Source organism: Arachis ipaensis, chromosome B8, assembly GCF_059453495.1.
Source record: "Arachis ipaensis isolate K30076 ecotype BB chromosome B8, ASM5945349v1, whole genome shotgun sequence".
NCBI classification, from domain to species: Eukaryota; Viridiplantae; Streptophyta; class Magnoliopsida; order Fabales; family Fabaceae; genus Arachis; species Arachis ipaensis.
This window is the reverse complement of record NC_142443.1, coordinates 126596748-126610187: the sequence shown is the minus strand read 5'-3', so window position 1 is coordinate 126610187 and position 13440 is coordinate 126596748. Positions and strand designations below refer to the sequence as shown.

Here is a 13440-nt window from a genome sequence, read left to right as displayed (position 1 = left end):
AGTTGAGGTTAGTTCTAAACTTGTACAATATAGCATACACTCCACATTTGCACACCGGAGCAATGCGATCTTTCTCGTTCCCACCTTCCACGCAACGAATGTTGAACGTCAATCGGACTCGTTGCGTGATCGAGGAACCTCTTTCACTGGTCATGGAACAGAGCCCGAAAAACAAAAATCTCCTAACTATACGCTGCAATGGCGTCTGACACCAATTTGAAGAGTTAGGGTAGCTCCAAGAACGTCGTCGTTTTGGGAGCACAAGGACCTAGTTGTCCTCCAACTTTCTGTGTACGACACATAGACACCGTAACGGGCACATCATTTAGGCTGCGTTTGTTTTCAGAGACAGGTGAGACAGGGACATGGAGACACAAAATCGTGTTTGACAGATGAAACATGGACAGAGATATTGTGTCCAAAGATACTAAATTAGTGTATTTTGTGTCCATCCTGATAGGAAGAACATAGAGACACTAACAAGAGACACAATTTATCTTTTATTTTTCGTTTTATTATTCTTGTTAATTTTTTATAATTATATTTTTTTATTATTATATTTTTATTTTCCAACTTTTTGAATAAAAAAAATGAGAATAAATTAATTTTTATAAATTGTTCTAGTTTATTTCCAAACAGAATACAAGAACATAAAATTTTGTGTTTCTTTCCTTTGTGTCTTGTTCTCAATATATTCTCTTGTCCTATTCTCAAAAACAAATGCAGCCTAATGGACATATGGACGTCACATTAGTCTTCGTTTTACATTAGAGAACAGATTAAACAAAAAGACCCATATATAAGCAATTCAAATTGTTATCAGGAATATTTTTGTATTTTTCAATTTTAAAAGAGTAAAATGTCCATTAATAAAAACTTCAAACCCTATTTATCTTCATCCTGAACAAAAAAAATAGCTATATAATGTTTTGATCTTTTGAAAAAAAAAGAAAAATCTTAAATCCCTAATTACCCAAACCCAGAGGTCTTCAGTCAGAACTCAGAACCCATCCCAACCAGCAGCCACAGACGGTGCTCTCTGCAGTCTCCATCTGCCTCTCTCAGTCTCGGCTCTCACCTCCCTACCTCGCTCACCGGCAGCCAACGGAGGTCAGCCCTCTGCCTCGTCCGTACCGCCTGTCTCAGTTTGCCTCCTCTTCCTCCGTCTTGGCTCCTCTGCTCGTGCTTCCTCCACGTTCCTCCCTCGTGGTCTTCTTGCTCCTGCTTCTGCAGTGTGGGTGAGTTCACTGACTTCACTCTTCACTGAGTTGTTTTATATTTTTTCAGTTTTTGTTTTATAATTTCTTTTATACTGAATTTTTCAATTTTCAGTTTTAAATTTTAATGTCGGTTTTGATAATTTGTTTAATTTGATGTAATTAGTTATTATTGATTAGATAATTGGTTCATTGCTTGCAGGCTCAGTTTCAGTTCATTGTCATGAATCAATGAAATACAGGTTTCTTTTCTTTTCTTTTCTTTTTTAATTGAATCCATTTTGTTGTGCTTTTAGTCTCAAGATTAACTGCTAAATGCTTATTAATGTTCAATGCTTATTTCATTTGGATTGTAGTGTGCTTCTTGTAATTGGGCAGGATGTTTAACCCTCTAAATCTGGTCTAAAGGATACTTTATTTAATTGGGCAGGATGTTAGTGAAAGCATGTATATTTCACATTTTAATTTTTTTGATAATTTTATATCTTTATTTAAGTGAGACTGGGTCAATCGGTTCAACCATTGATCCGCCAGTTGAACCATAACCGGTAGACTGATCGGTTCGATAACCGGTTCAGTTCTAATAACTATGCATTCAATTCCTCACTGCAACCCCATTTCCCCTGAACCCTCTCTTCTGCGTCTTCCTTCACTTACTATTATTACTATTATTAATTAATTAGTTCTCACAAAAGTTCATGTCTGGTTGTTGATTAGGGGTTGGTATTCTCTGTGTTAGCCTTTTATCTTGTCCAGAGAAACTTCTAGATTGTTCTAGAAGGAAGCTGTGGTTCTTGTTGTATGAGCGTGTGGGCATGGATATAGTTGAATCAGTGAGAAAGATTCCTTTGCAAGACCCACCCGAGGAAGATTTCTGTGCTGCTGATTTGACTTGGACCAAGTTTGGCAATGCTGAGCACCATGACGAGGTTGCCCTTATTCCCTATGACCGAGTTGATGCTTTTATAATTGGTGAGTGCTCTAATGTTGAGTGGCCTACTCGCTTCCATATTGAGCGCGGAAGGAAGCGAGCTATTGGTAGCTTGAAGGAGTATAAGGATGATGAGTATCTTGAGTACAGGCTGTAAGTTTCTGAATTAATTTGATTCATGTTTTGATTTTGTTCCTTTTTTTAATTATTATACTGTTTCAGTTACTATGTCTCTCTTAGTCTTTGTCCAAAAATGCTATGTGCACGTTAAAAATAAGCCACCATGTATTGTGTTGTTTAACTCATTTACAATGTGTATTTTGTATTTTAATATACATTTTATACTAATGGTTGATTTGGTGGCTGATATAGGACACATAGATTGTTGTTCTTTGTCTCAGTGCAATCATACATATTTGTGTTCTACTAAATCCCATTTTTTTAACCTCTGAAAGACACTAACCAAACATAGCGAAAGGTTAGATGATATTATACACAGCACTTCTTGATTTGCCATGTGATTCCTCTGGCCGGGGAAATTAGTGTCACATTTTTGTAAAATATAGGACTACTAAGTGTCATATAACTTAATACTTCAATCCAAGGGAAGTTTATGGCATGCATTTTATAAAAGCAGAGGTGCTGTGTGTAATCGTGTAGCCTCAGTGGAGGTTGATGTAATTTTACCCTTTATGATTTATTGCTTTCTTCTGGTTGGTCATGTTATGCGTTCGATGTCAAGAAAATAAATAAGGTCAATATGATACTGAAGCTTATCCCGCTTCCAATCTAGAAAAGCTTGATTTTTGCTAAGTTGCAAAATGTTGTTAAAAATGTTGGGAAGATCATTTTCCTGTCGCTGTGTACGTTTGGAATCAACAGTTGATTTGAAAATGAATAGTTCCAAACTTAAGTAGTCATTCCACAAACTGGATTCACATACTGATGATGCCAAGTTGAACCTTCTTCCTTGTGAAGGTACTGGTGCTCGTTCGGACCAGAAAATTATGGGGAGGGTGGAGGTATATTACCCAGTCGAAGGTATCGGCTTAATACCAGAAATCGTGCTGCTAGACCTCAATCAATGCGGGGTTGTACTTGTCATTTTGTTGTCAAACGTCTTTATGCACGTCCATACCTAGCACTTATCATATACAATGAAAGGCGCCATATTAACAAGTCTGGTTTTGTTTGCCATGGACCACTTGATAGAGATGCCATTGGTCCTGGTGCCAAAAATGTTCCATATATATGTAATGAAATTCAGCAGCAAACTATGTCTATGATTTATTTGGGCATTCCTGAAGAGAATATCCTGGAGAAACACATTGAGGGAATTCAGCGATATTGTGGTTCGGATGCAAAAGTTAATAGTCTTGCCTCTCAATATGTTCACAAGCTAGGGATGATTATCAAAAGGTCTACCCATGAGCTGGATCTAGATGATCAAGCCAGCATTCGGATGTGGGTTGAACGGAACAAAAAGTCTGTATTCTTTTATCAAGATACTTCGGAGTCAGACCCTTTTGTTTTGGGGATCCAAACAGAATGGCAGTTGCAACAGATGATTCGTTTCGGTCATTGCAGTGTTGTTGTGGCAGACTCAACCTTTGGTATAAAGAGACTCAAAGTAATTAGTTTTCAATCTTTATTTTGAATTTGCTATATACGAAGGGAAAATAACTATATGTATGGCCTAACTTTGTTATCTTTTCATGCTTGTAGTATCCTTTGTTCACGCTTCTTGTTTTTGATTCAAGGCAACATGCACTTCCTGTTGCATGGGTCATTACACGTAGCTTTTCAAAGCCTGACATGTCAAAGTGGCTGAATGCTTTAATTGATAGAGCTCATAGTGTTGAACCTGGATGGAGAGTTAGCGGCTTTGTGATTGATGATGCTGCGGCTGAAATTGATCTTTTAAGGCAAGAATTATTACTTTGAAAAACCAGTTTAGTTTAAAATTGTTAACTAAAATTTTTTTCTTATATGTGTTGTCTGCTTTGACAGAGACATATTTTGCTGTCCAGTTCTATTTTCACTGTGGCGCATTCGTAGATCATGGCTAAGGAATATTGTTAAGAAATGCTGTAACATTGAGGTTCAACGGGAGATTTTTAAGCGTCTTGGGGCAATAGTGTATAGTATCTGGGGTGGTGTTAATACATCGCTTGCGTTGGAACAATTTTTGCAGGACTTTGTTGACCAAACTGATTTCATGGAATATTTCAGAGCTTCTTGGTTACCAAAGATTGGTTAGATCTTTCTCTACTCTTGCTTTAAATAAAATTACACATTGCAGATGAAAATTTCTTAAAAGATTTTACTTTCGTTACTGTCTCAATCAGTCATTGAGTGATTTACTCTAGATTTTTCCTTACGCTTCTTTCTTTTCCGCAGAAATGTGGCTTTCAACAATGAGAAATTTTCCACTAGCCAGCCAGGAAGCTTCTGGAGCATTAGAAGCATATCATGTTAAACTGAAAGCTAAACTTTTTGATGATTCACATCTTGGAGCACTGCAAAGAGTAGATTGGTTAGTCCACAAGCTAACAACTGAGTTGCATTCGAGCTACTGGCTCGATCGCTTTGCTGATGAGAGTGATTCGTTCCAGAGTGTGAAGGAGGAATACATTGCTTCTACGTCGTGGCACCGAGCACTTCGAATCCCCAACGATGCCGTTACTTTCAATGATAAAGACAGCTTCTTTGCCAAAGTTGTTAGCCAGAAAGAGAGCAAATCGACACGTATAGTGTGGAATCCAGGATCTGAATTTGCATTCTGTGACTGTTCTTGGTCAATGCAAGGTAACCTTTGCAAGCACGTCATAAAAGTAAACATGGTCTTTGAAAACATCAAAGGTTGTCAACCATCCATGTCATTGAAATCATTTGAAGACATTTTGATAGATCTATGGAGAAAACCAGTGGATGGTTCCGTTGCATTGGATCTGTCTCTGGCTTGGACGCAGCAGATCCTAGATCAAATCGAAAAACTCGTCGAACTGAATAACTCGCCGGATATTGGCACTGTTGTTAACAAAATGCCTTTGAATTGGGTTTCCAAGAAAGGTCGAACCTACAACGGCAAACCAACGTTGCGTTACACTCTTCCACCGGCTAACAGCAACCCCAAAAGTTTGATTGTATACAAGAGGAGTCGCAAAAGGAAAAGATTATCACAATTAAGATGATCCTGAATTAGCACAAATTGAGTTTATTCTGGAAGTTGCTGAATCGGCTCATGTACCTGCAAATATCTAGGTTTCTGCTCTGTTGCCTCTTGTTATAGAACAGTTATTGTTAGTTATATGCACATCTTTTGCAGAAACAAAACCGAAGAATGAAAGCAATTTCAGTGCATATTTTGTTGAGTCTACAGAGCTGGGAACAACTTTAATGTGATAGTTAGGATAGAGTAGCGGTTAATTTTCCCTCAAAATTTGGAAGCTATTGCTTAACTTTTGATTAATTATTTTTGCCCTCATTCTCATACATTCATTTAAATAAAAAAATTTCTTTTACCATTTTAAATTGAAATAAGAAGATTTACATATTTAAGTATTACATTACATTTTCATTGTCACTTAGTGCAAAAACGGATTTAAAACAGTTTATGTAGGCATAACCAGCAAAAATAAAGCAAATTCAGTATTCGATTTTTGGGCATATTGCCACCAGAAATTGATCATTTTTTTTTTCCATTTTTGCAGTTGTTGGCAACGAAAATGGAGCAGAAGAGAGAAGGTAAGTCGGTAGACTAAAGAGAGCAGAATGCAATGTTTCAGGGTTTGAGAGAGTGACAATGAAAGAGGTTACATAAAGACGTTTGCAATCATTTGTGTAGATTTGATGCTGAAGAAGAGTGGCGGTGAAGCAAAAAGGGTTTTAATGTTCTTGGGGCAAATTTCTAAATCATTTTAAGTGAAACACCCAAAAAGCAAATAAATATATAATAAAGTCAATTTCGTAGTTAACTTATTTTGGAACTAAAATCCGATACCAACTAGATGAATGATGAATGAAAACACACAAGCATAGTAGGTGGACTGTTTATATAAAATTTGCGGTATGTTTTTCCCTTGAAGTTGAAGGCATAATAACAGAGAATCCAAAGAAATGCAAATGTGGTGACACCAAAACAGAGGAACAAAGAAAAGTTTTTGAGGCATCCGGAGAGAACTAGAAAACAAGTGAGACAAGATTGGGCTAGGCAAAGTAGAATAAAAGGAATCGGGTCTATCACAACGTCTGGCTTGGTCGGTAGAATATGCAGAGTTGGAGAAGAAAAATACAGGGTCGTATGTTTGTTTAAGCGGAACATCTTTGTCGTAAATATTTTATGAAATAAATGGATAAGATTTACTGTAACTCTTTTACAGTTATATTAGTGCAATGGAACCGAACTCGTCTATCTATATAGAAAGAATTTTAAATGTATCAGGTATATGAGTGTTCTAATAGTTTTAATTGTTGATCTTAATTATAAAATATATATAAATATAATATATTAATTAAAATTAACGGGTAATATTATTGAAATACCAATATTCCTATAAGATATTGTTATTATTGAAATAAAGGAACTTAACTAGGGGTGTACACGAGTCCGGACTTGAACATTTTGGGAGATTAAGTTAGTGTGATTTTATTGGGTCTAGAGTTGGATAAGGGTCTCAAAAATAGATTTGATCATTATTTAGGGTTGGATTCGAGTTAAATCGAACTCGGCTTTACCCACTTCATGTACACTCTAAAAAGATTAAAAAAGGTATATATATTTTAAATTAATTTCAATGTTATGTTATATTAATTATAAGTTTATTGTTTTATTTTTAATCACACTTCTTGAATTAAAAAATAGGTCAAAGAAGTATGAAATTAAAATTTATGGACAAATTTAAGTTTAAATATGGATATCAACTTCTCAATAACAAGTACATTTTTCTTCTTTATAAATAAAGACATCATAATTTTTTGACATGAAGTTTATCAATACCTGAACTTCACCAGTCTAGACTTTGTTTTAGTGTGACTCAAAAGTAGTATGATTTCACTGGGTCTAAGATCGTATAAGAATCTAAAAAATAGACTCGGTTATTATTTAGAGTCAGGTCTAGGTTAAACCGAACTTGACTTCATCCGATCCTATGTACACCCTTCTCAACCCAAGAAAATATAGCATAAGGTAAAAAAAAAAAAAAACACACACACACACATATTTCCAATTCTTTCGTTATTTTCGACATTACCATCAACTATTGAAATTAATACAAGTATGCTCCTTGTAGCTTTTAATCAATCTACCAACAATTCCTGCAACACTTGAAATTTTGTGGAGTTAATACTCAAAATGACCCCCGAAATTTGGCTATCGACTCAATTTGATCCTCCAATTTTTAATTGACCCAATTTATACCCTAAAATTTTAAGGCGCGGTTCAGATTGGACCTTCCGTCCAACTTCGTTACCGAAGTGATGACGTGGCACCCAAATCTCATTACATGCCTCTCCCTTTTTCTCTTACCATCGCCATCACCGTCTCTCCTCTACCAACACCCTCCCTCCCCCAACAAACAACATTCACAACCCACCAACACCTACACATTTTCACCGCTAATTATGAAGGAACTTTCTATTATTTGATCCTTCTCTTTCTCACAATTACCATCACCATTTTTCTTCTACCAACATCCTCCCTTCCTAACAAACAACATTAACAATCACTAACATTAACAAATTAAATAGAAATAAAAAAAAGAAAAGGAATCACAACACTCCACTTTAGATCTCTCTAAATAGAAACACAAAGATGGATACAATGGGTGAGGGTGCTTCTGAGGGTGCTTTGAATTTAGGGCAATGGGTGGTGTGACCTTGTAATTAATGGTAACATTGGGAATGCATTGCTCAACATGTATACTAAGTGTGGTTATATGAAAATGGGGTTAAAGATTCTCAACATAATTGTGCATAAGGATGTTATTTCTTAGGGTGCCGTTATTTGTGGTATGGCAATGAACGGTCACGGTAAGCAAGCATTGCAGCTCTTTTCACAAATGGTAGTTTATGGTGTTGTCCTTAATGATGTCACATTCATTGGTCTGGTGTCTGCTTGCAGTCATGAAAGAATAGTGAGTGTATATGTTGTGCTCTTCAAAGCTATGGCGCTAGAGATGTGTGAGTGTTGGTGGGTTGTAAATATTTTTGTTGGGGAGAGAGAGTGTTGGTAGAGGGGAGATGGTGATGACGATGGTAAGAGGAAAAAAGAGAGACATATGGTGAGGTTTGAATGTCACATCATTACTCTGGTGACAGAGTTAGATGAAAAGGTCAATTTGAGCCACGTCTTAAAATTTCAGGGTATAAATTAAGTCAATTGAAAATTAGAAGATTAAATTAAATTGATAGTCAAATTTCAAAAGTCATTTTAAATTTTAAGTCAAACTTTGTGTTAAAAGACTTTTGATGTCAAATCAAAATACTCTAACTGAGGAGAAAAAACTCATCCACCACTTTTTAGGGCCTTCCTTTCTCGTTATCACATGTATCCAACTTTTAAAATGTTATTTTTAAAATGTTATTTAATAGTTATGGTCCAAAAATGACCTGCATCATGAATCCAAGTACACCACAACAAGAAAACTAATGAACAATAAATTGATGGTATATATTTTTAAGAGTAAATTGACAATTAAATTTTTAAAAATATTGATTTGAGAGTTGAGACTATTTTGTTTTTAAAGTAAAAAAAGTATCACTTAGATTCTTTAAGATAGTAAACAGTGGATATGTATATTTTTCTGCCAATAAATAGTGTGGAATAAAATAGAATTGTTTACATATTTTATTATTTACAGTGATGCATGTCTCGTTACTATCACATGAGCAGAAAAACGATATAATTTTAGACAGTGAAATATTTATTATTTTTTGAGTTTTCATATATCCTTTATCAACTGCTCTCTATTTATCACAAATCCTATCAAAATAAGAGAAGTTTCGCTGCAAAAGTTGTTATCTACATGATTATCTTTTATAGATAGACACGTTAGAGTAATTAACAGTACATATAAGCATGACCATTAGATTTTAGTTGATGAATTGATAGAAGGACATCATGTGTTTACCATTTACTATCTTAAAGGACCAAATTAGTAATTTTTTTAGAGACTAATTTGTTCGAAATCAAAATCTTCATCAACTTAATTATTACTTTACTCTATTTTTAATATCTTTCCTACACAACAAACAAATATTATCATTGTGTTTAATAATACTTAATCTACTTAGCTATTGTTGGTATTAACTCTACTTACCAAAACAAATCAAGAAAAAAGTTCAATTCGTGAGAACTAATCCGCTCTAAATAGCTCTAGTGAAGCAGTAGCTAGTTATATTTACAGCTGTTTAAAAAGGGGAAAAAAAAAACACATTGTCATTAATAGACACAATTTAGGAAGTAAAATTCCTTTCACACTTTAGTCATCAATTGTAAACTACATGTTATTCTTGGCAAGTTCTTGTCTTCAAAATATTAATTGGAAGGATATATAAGTTACATTTGAACCTAGCTATAACAATCTCATTCCCCGGAATAGTACACACAGCATGCTTTCATGAATTAATAGAAAAATTGAAACAAATAAATTGAACTAGACAGTATTTAGTAGGTCATGAAACATCACAGCAGCTTGGAGTAGCTAGCTGTAAATCCTTTCTAGTTCCGGCGAGGAGTCAGGAACTTCCAACTTAGAAAGCGAAACAATTCTCCTCTTTAGCTTCTCTATTGATTCCAAAGTGTGATCAAAATAAGTAGGGTTAAGGGAAACAAGCCCTGGATTCTGACTATTGAACACAGAGAAAAAAGTAGCATCCTCAAAACCATGACTTAGGGAGAAATGGAACAATCCCTTGGGGAACACGAAAACATCTCCAACTCTTAGATACTTCTGGAAGATCTGGTTTTTCGTGTCGATGAATCCGGCAATCAAAGCACCTTTGGAGACGAAGATCATCTCGGTTGCTCTAGGATGGTAATGGAAGTTATCCAGGCCGTCCCTGTCGATGCCAGTTCTGCCAATTGAGAGGCCAAGAGTGTTCAGGCCGGAAAACTCGGCCGCCCCGACAATTTTTATTGATGCTCCGAAAATGTCGGCCGTGCCGGGGTTGCTTAGTTCATCGGTCTTGAAATCTTGAGCAGTTACATTGGCTGGGTTTTTGCAGGGTAAGCCGTTGATGAAAATGGTCTGAGTTTTGGGTGGAACTGCTGGACATGTGTCCTGTAAATTATCACAATCTGAACTGCCAATTTGGAGATTGGTAAGGGCAACAAACATGAACAAAAAGAAAAGGTAATAATAATAAGCAAAAGATTTCATCTTGTATTATTGTATATATTTCTCTCCAATTGTTTACTGTATATTTTTTTTTTCTTGAGTTCATATTTATACATTTGTTAAGGCATAATAACTATATATGGGTGTTGCATGTTGATGTTTAATTAGCCACTTGCTAATGTGTGTTTCTTGAGGATTTTGCAAAAAGTGCAAGTAATGAGAGTCTTGGAGTTTACTTCTGGGTTTGGACTGAAGTGTAATGTAAGAAGTGCTTTGCTTGAAACTGAAAGCAAATCTAATTCAACATCACGTCCTATAACCAAATTCCAACCGTTATTTTTGAAACTTCAAGGTTGTGTCATGTGAACTTCCATTGATTAGTTACCGATAGCGTTGGTAACTAGAACCACAGTAGAAGCTATTTAAAGAATGACCTTGTTTCGACCCCAGAAATCTAAGTGTAACGGTGACTATGATTTCTGGATTCTGGAGTTCAGCGGTTCGAGACTTTAGGAGAGACTGACTGGTGAGGAAGAATTGTTGAGTGACATTGAGAGAGAACGACGAAAAAGAATTTAGAATTAGAGTCACCGTTAATAGAAATCAAAGACCTTAGGCCAATTAGTATGGTGGGTTGTGTGTATAAGGTTATCTCTAAGGTGTTAGTGAGGCGAATGCGAAATGTGATGCCAGGCTTAGTAGGTGAGACCCAAAGTGCGTTTGTGCAAGGCAGAAAAATTCATGATGGGGCTTTGATAGCCTGTGAAACTGTACAGTGGATTAAGGCTAGAAGAAGAAGCTCAGCGATAATTAAACTGGACTTTCAGAAGGCATATGACAGGGTCAAATGGAGTTTTTTGGATATAGTTCTGCAGAAGATGGGTTTTGGCCAGAAGTGGCGGGGCTGGATTAAGGAATGTGTTAGCTCTGCGTCCATGTCGGTGCTTATAAATGGATCCCCTTCTAAGCCTTTCAAAATGGAAAGGGGTCTACGACAAGGAGATCCGTTATCGCCCTTTCTGTTTGTACTAGTTGTTGATGTCCTTCATCGGATGATCGGAGAGGCGGTAACAAATGGGCGCATTTCCCCACTGTTGGTTGGACGAGATCACATTGAGCTGTTGCACTTGCAGTTTGCGGATGATACTATACTGTTCTGCCCTCCAGAGGAAGAGACTATAAGGAATTATAAGCGATTATTGCGTTGCTTTGAACTGATGTCCGGGTTGAGTATCAATTTTGAGAAGTCCAGTTTCATTCCAGTTAATTGTGAACAGCATTGGACGGGACAGATGTGTCAGCTATTGGGATGTAAGGAAGCCTCTCTACTAGTCCGATACCTTGGAATTTCTCTGGGAGCGAATCCAAGGTTAGTTAAGACTTGGAAACCGGTGATTGATAAGGTGGAAGAAAAGTTGATCTTGTGGAAGGCGAAGACTCTCAATAAAGCGGGCAAACTAGTTCTCATCAAATCCGTCCTCAATAGTTTGCCTATATACTATCTCAGCCTATACAAGATGCCAAAGGCAGTTGCAGAAAAGTTGATCTCGTTGCAAAGACGGTTCTTATGGAGTAAGGAGGATGGGAAGATAGGGATGCCACTAGTAAGATGGGAGATAGTGATGGCTCCTAGAAAGGCGGGTGGATTAGGAGTGGGAGACGCAGTAATTAGGAATACAGCCCTTTTGTTCAAGTGGTGGTGGAGATTTTCGAAAGAAGATTTCCCTTTATGGAAGAGAGTAGTATGCTCTTGTAACAACATGAATCCCTCTGCGATGCTGTGTGGTCAGCCTGTTCCTGCAAGAGGGGGCCCTTGGAGAGATATCTGTCAGCTCCAGATCAGAGAGCCACAAATCAGAAAAAAGATGATCAGAGGCTTATCTATGGATGTAGGGAATGGCAGAACAATCAAGTTCTGGGAGGATGTCTGGCTACCTGGTGGGAGGTTGAAAGAGATGTTTCCTAGACTGTTCTCGGTTTCAAACCTCACAGGATCTGTTATAGGGGAATGCGGATTTTGGGATGGGTTAGAATGGATCTGGAGTCTCCAGTGGAGGAGAGAACTATTTCAGTGGGAGCAGGAACTTCTACACCAACTCCATGAGGTCTTGCAGTCAGTAAAGATAACAACTGAGAGGGAGGACAGGGTGGTCTGGAAATATGATAAAACAGGTATTTTTACTACTAACTCCTTTGTGCAGGTGATGCAGGAAGCAGCTCTCCCGGAGGAAATTACTAGCTATAGCTTTACTAGTGCTATTTGGAAGGGATTCGTTCCGCCAAGGGTTGAGCTATTTTCGTGGTTTGTTTTGGTTGAGAGGGTGAACACTAAAGAGAGACTATGCAAACTAGGTGTCATTGACCAGCATGATAATTTATGTGTTCTATGTTGTAAGTCTGTTGAGTCTGCTGCTCATCTTTTTATTAGCTGTGAGATCACTTGGCAGGTGTGGTGTGCATGGCTATTCGCCCTTGGCAGGATATGGACTATGCCGAGTACACTAAAACAACACTTTGAGAGCTGGACGAATGCTTCGTCTAGGAAGAATGAGCGGAGGCGGTGGCTGATTGGGTTCTTTGCTGTTATCTGGGCAATTTGGCTAGAAAGGAATGGTAGAGTCTTCAACAATAAAGGCTCAGGGGTGATGGAAATAATAAACAGATCCTTTATGCTCTCCGACGAGTGGCTTGGTGGTGAATCTCTTGGTTGTTGATGGCAATGCCGAAGATGACTAGAGGGTGTTTACTTATTGAGTTATTCAATGATGGGTTGTACGTTGAGTAGCCTGTTACTTATGTTTCTTATTGCTCCATCTTGTTGTGTTGAGCACTTTTTATTTCAAAAAAAAAAAATCAGTTTCTAATTTTTTAATAAATTATACATTTATCCTTTTTAAAAGTAACTATAGTTAATTATAGTTAAGATAGTAACTCAAATTAAAAGTAAATATCT

General features: G+C 36.9%; 2 protein-coding genes across 5 annotated transcripts; one reads left to right on the top strand and one right to left on the bottom strand.

The window, feature by feature from the left end:
• Positions 1-940: 940 nt before the first annotated feature.
• On the top strand, positions 941-6586 carry LOC107612819 (SWIM zinc finger family protein). 4 transcript variants are annotated; one of them, XR_015896509.1, is made up of 8 exons: positions 941-1238; positions 1420-1459; positions 1935-2301; positions 3127-3778; positions 3874-4073; positions 4159-4403; positions 4549-5412; positions 5862-6586. XR_015896509.1 is itself a non-coding variant. In XM_088496998.1 (7 exons), exons 3-7 carry the CDS (start codon positions 2033-2035, stop codon positions 5340-5342), a joined length of 2160 nt encoding a protein of 719 aa, XP_088353124.1. In that variant the 5' UTR covers positions 941-1238; positions 1420-1459; positions 1935-2032; the 3' UTR covers positions 5343-5635. The 4 variants fall into 4 exon arrangements, 2 of the variants coding, with proteins under 2 accessions (XP_088353124.1, XP_088353125.1); XR_015896510.1 differs by lacking the exon at positions 1420-1459; XM_088496998.1 differs by lacking the exon at positions 5862-6586 and having other exon boundaries at positions 4549-5635.
• A 3015-nt stretch (positions 6587-9601) lies between these two features.
• LOC107612054 (germin-like protein subfamily 3 member 4) lies at positions 9602-10576 on the bottom strand. The gene has a single exon (XM_016313887.3). The coding sequence runs from the start codon at positions 10527-10529 to the stop codon at positions 9852-9854; it is 678 nt and encodes a 225-aa protein (XP_016169373.3). The 5' UTR covers positions 10530-10576; the 3' UTR covers positions 9602-9851.
• Positions 10577-13440: the final 2864 nt, after the last annotated feature.

Coding starts and splice junctions, on each gene's coding strand:
- LOC107612819 (XM_088496999.1), top strand. CDS start 2,033: ATGGATATAGTTGAATCAGTGAGAAAGATTCCTTTGCAAGACCCACCC. Junction 2,302..3,126: donor GAGTATCTTGAGTACAGGCT/GTAAGTTTCTGA, acceptor TTCCTTGTGAAG/GTACTGGTGCTCGTTCGGAC. Junction 3,779..3,873: donor TTGGTATAAAGAGACTCAAA/GTAATTAGTTTT, acceptor TCATGCTTGTAG/TATCCTTTGTTCACGCTTCT.
- LOC107612054 (XM_016313887.3), bottom strand. CDS start 10,529: ATGAAATCTTTTGCTTATTATTATTACCTTTTCTTTTTGTTCATGTTT.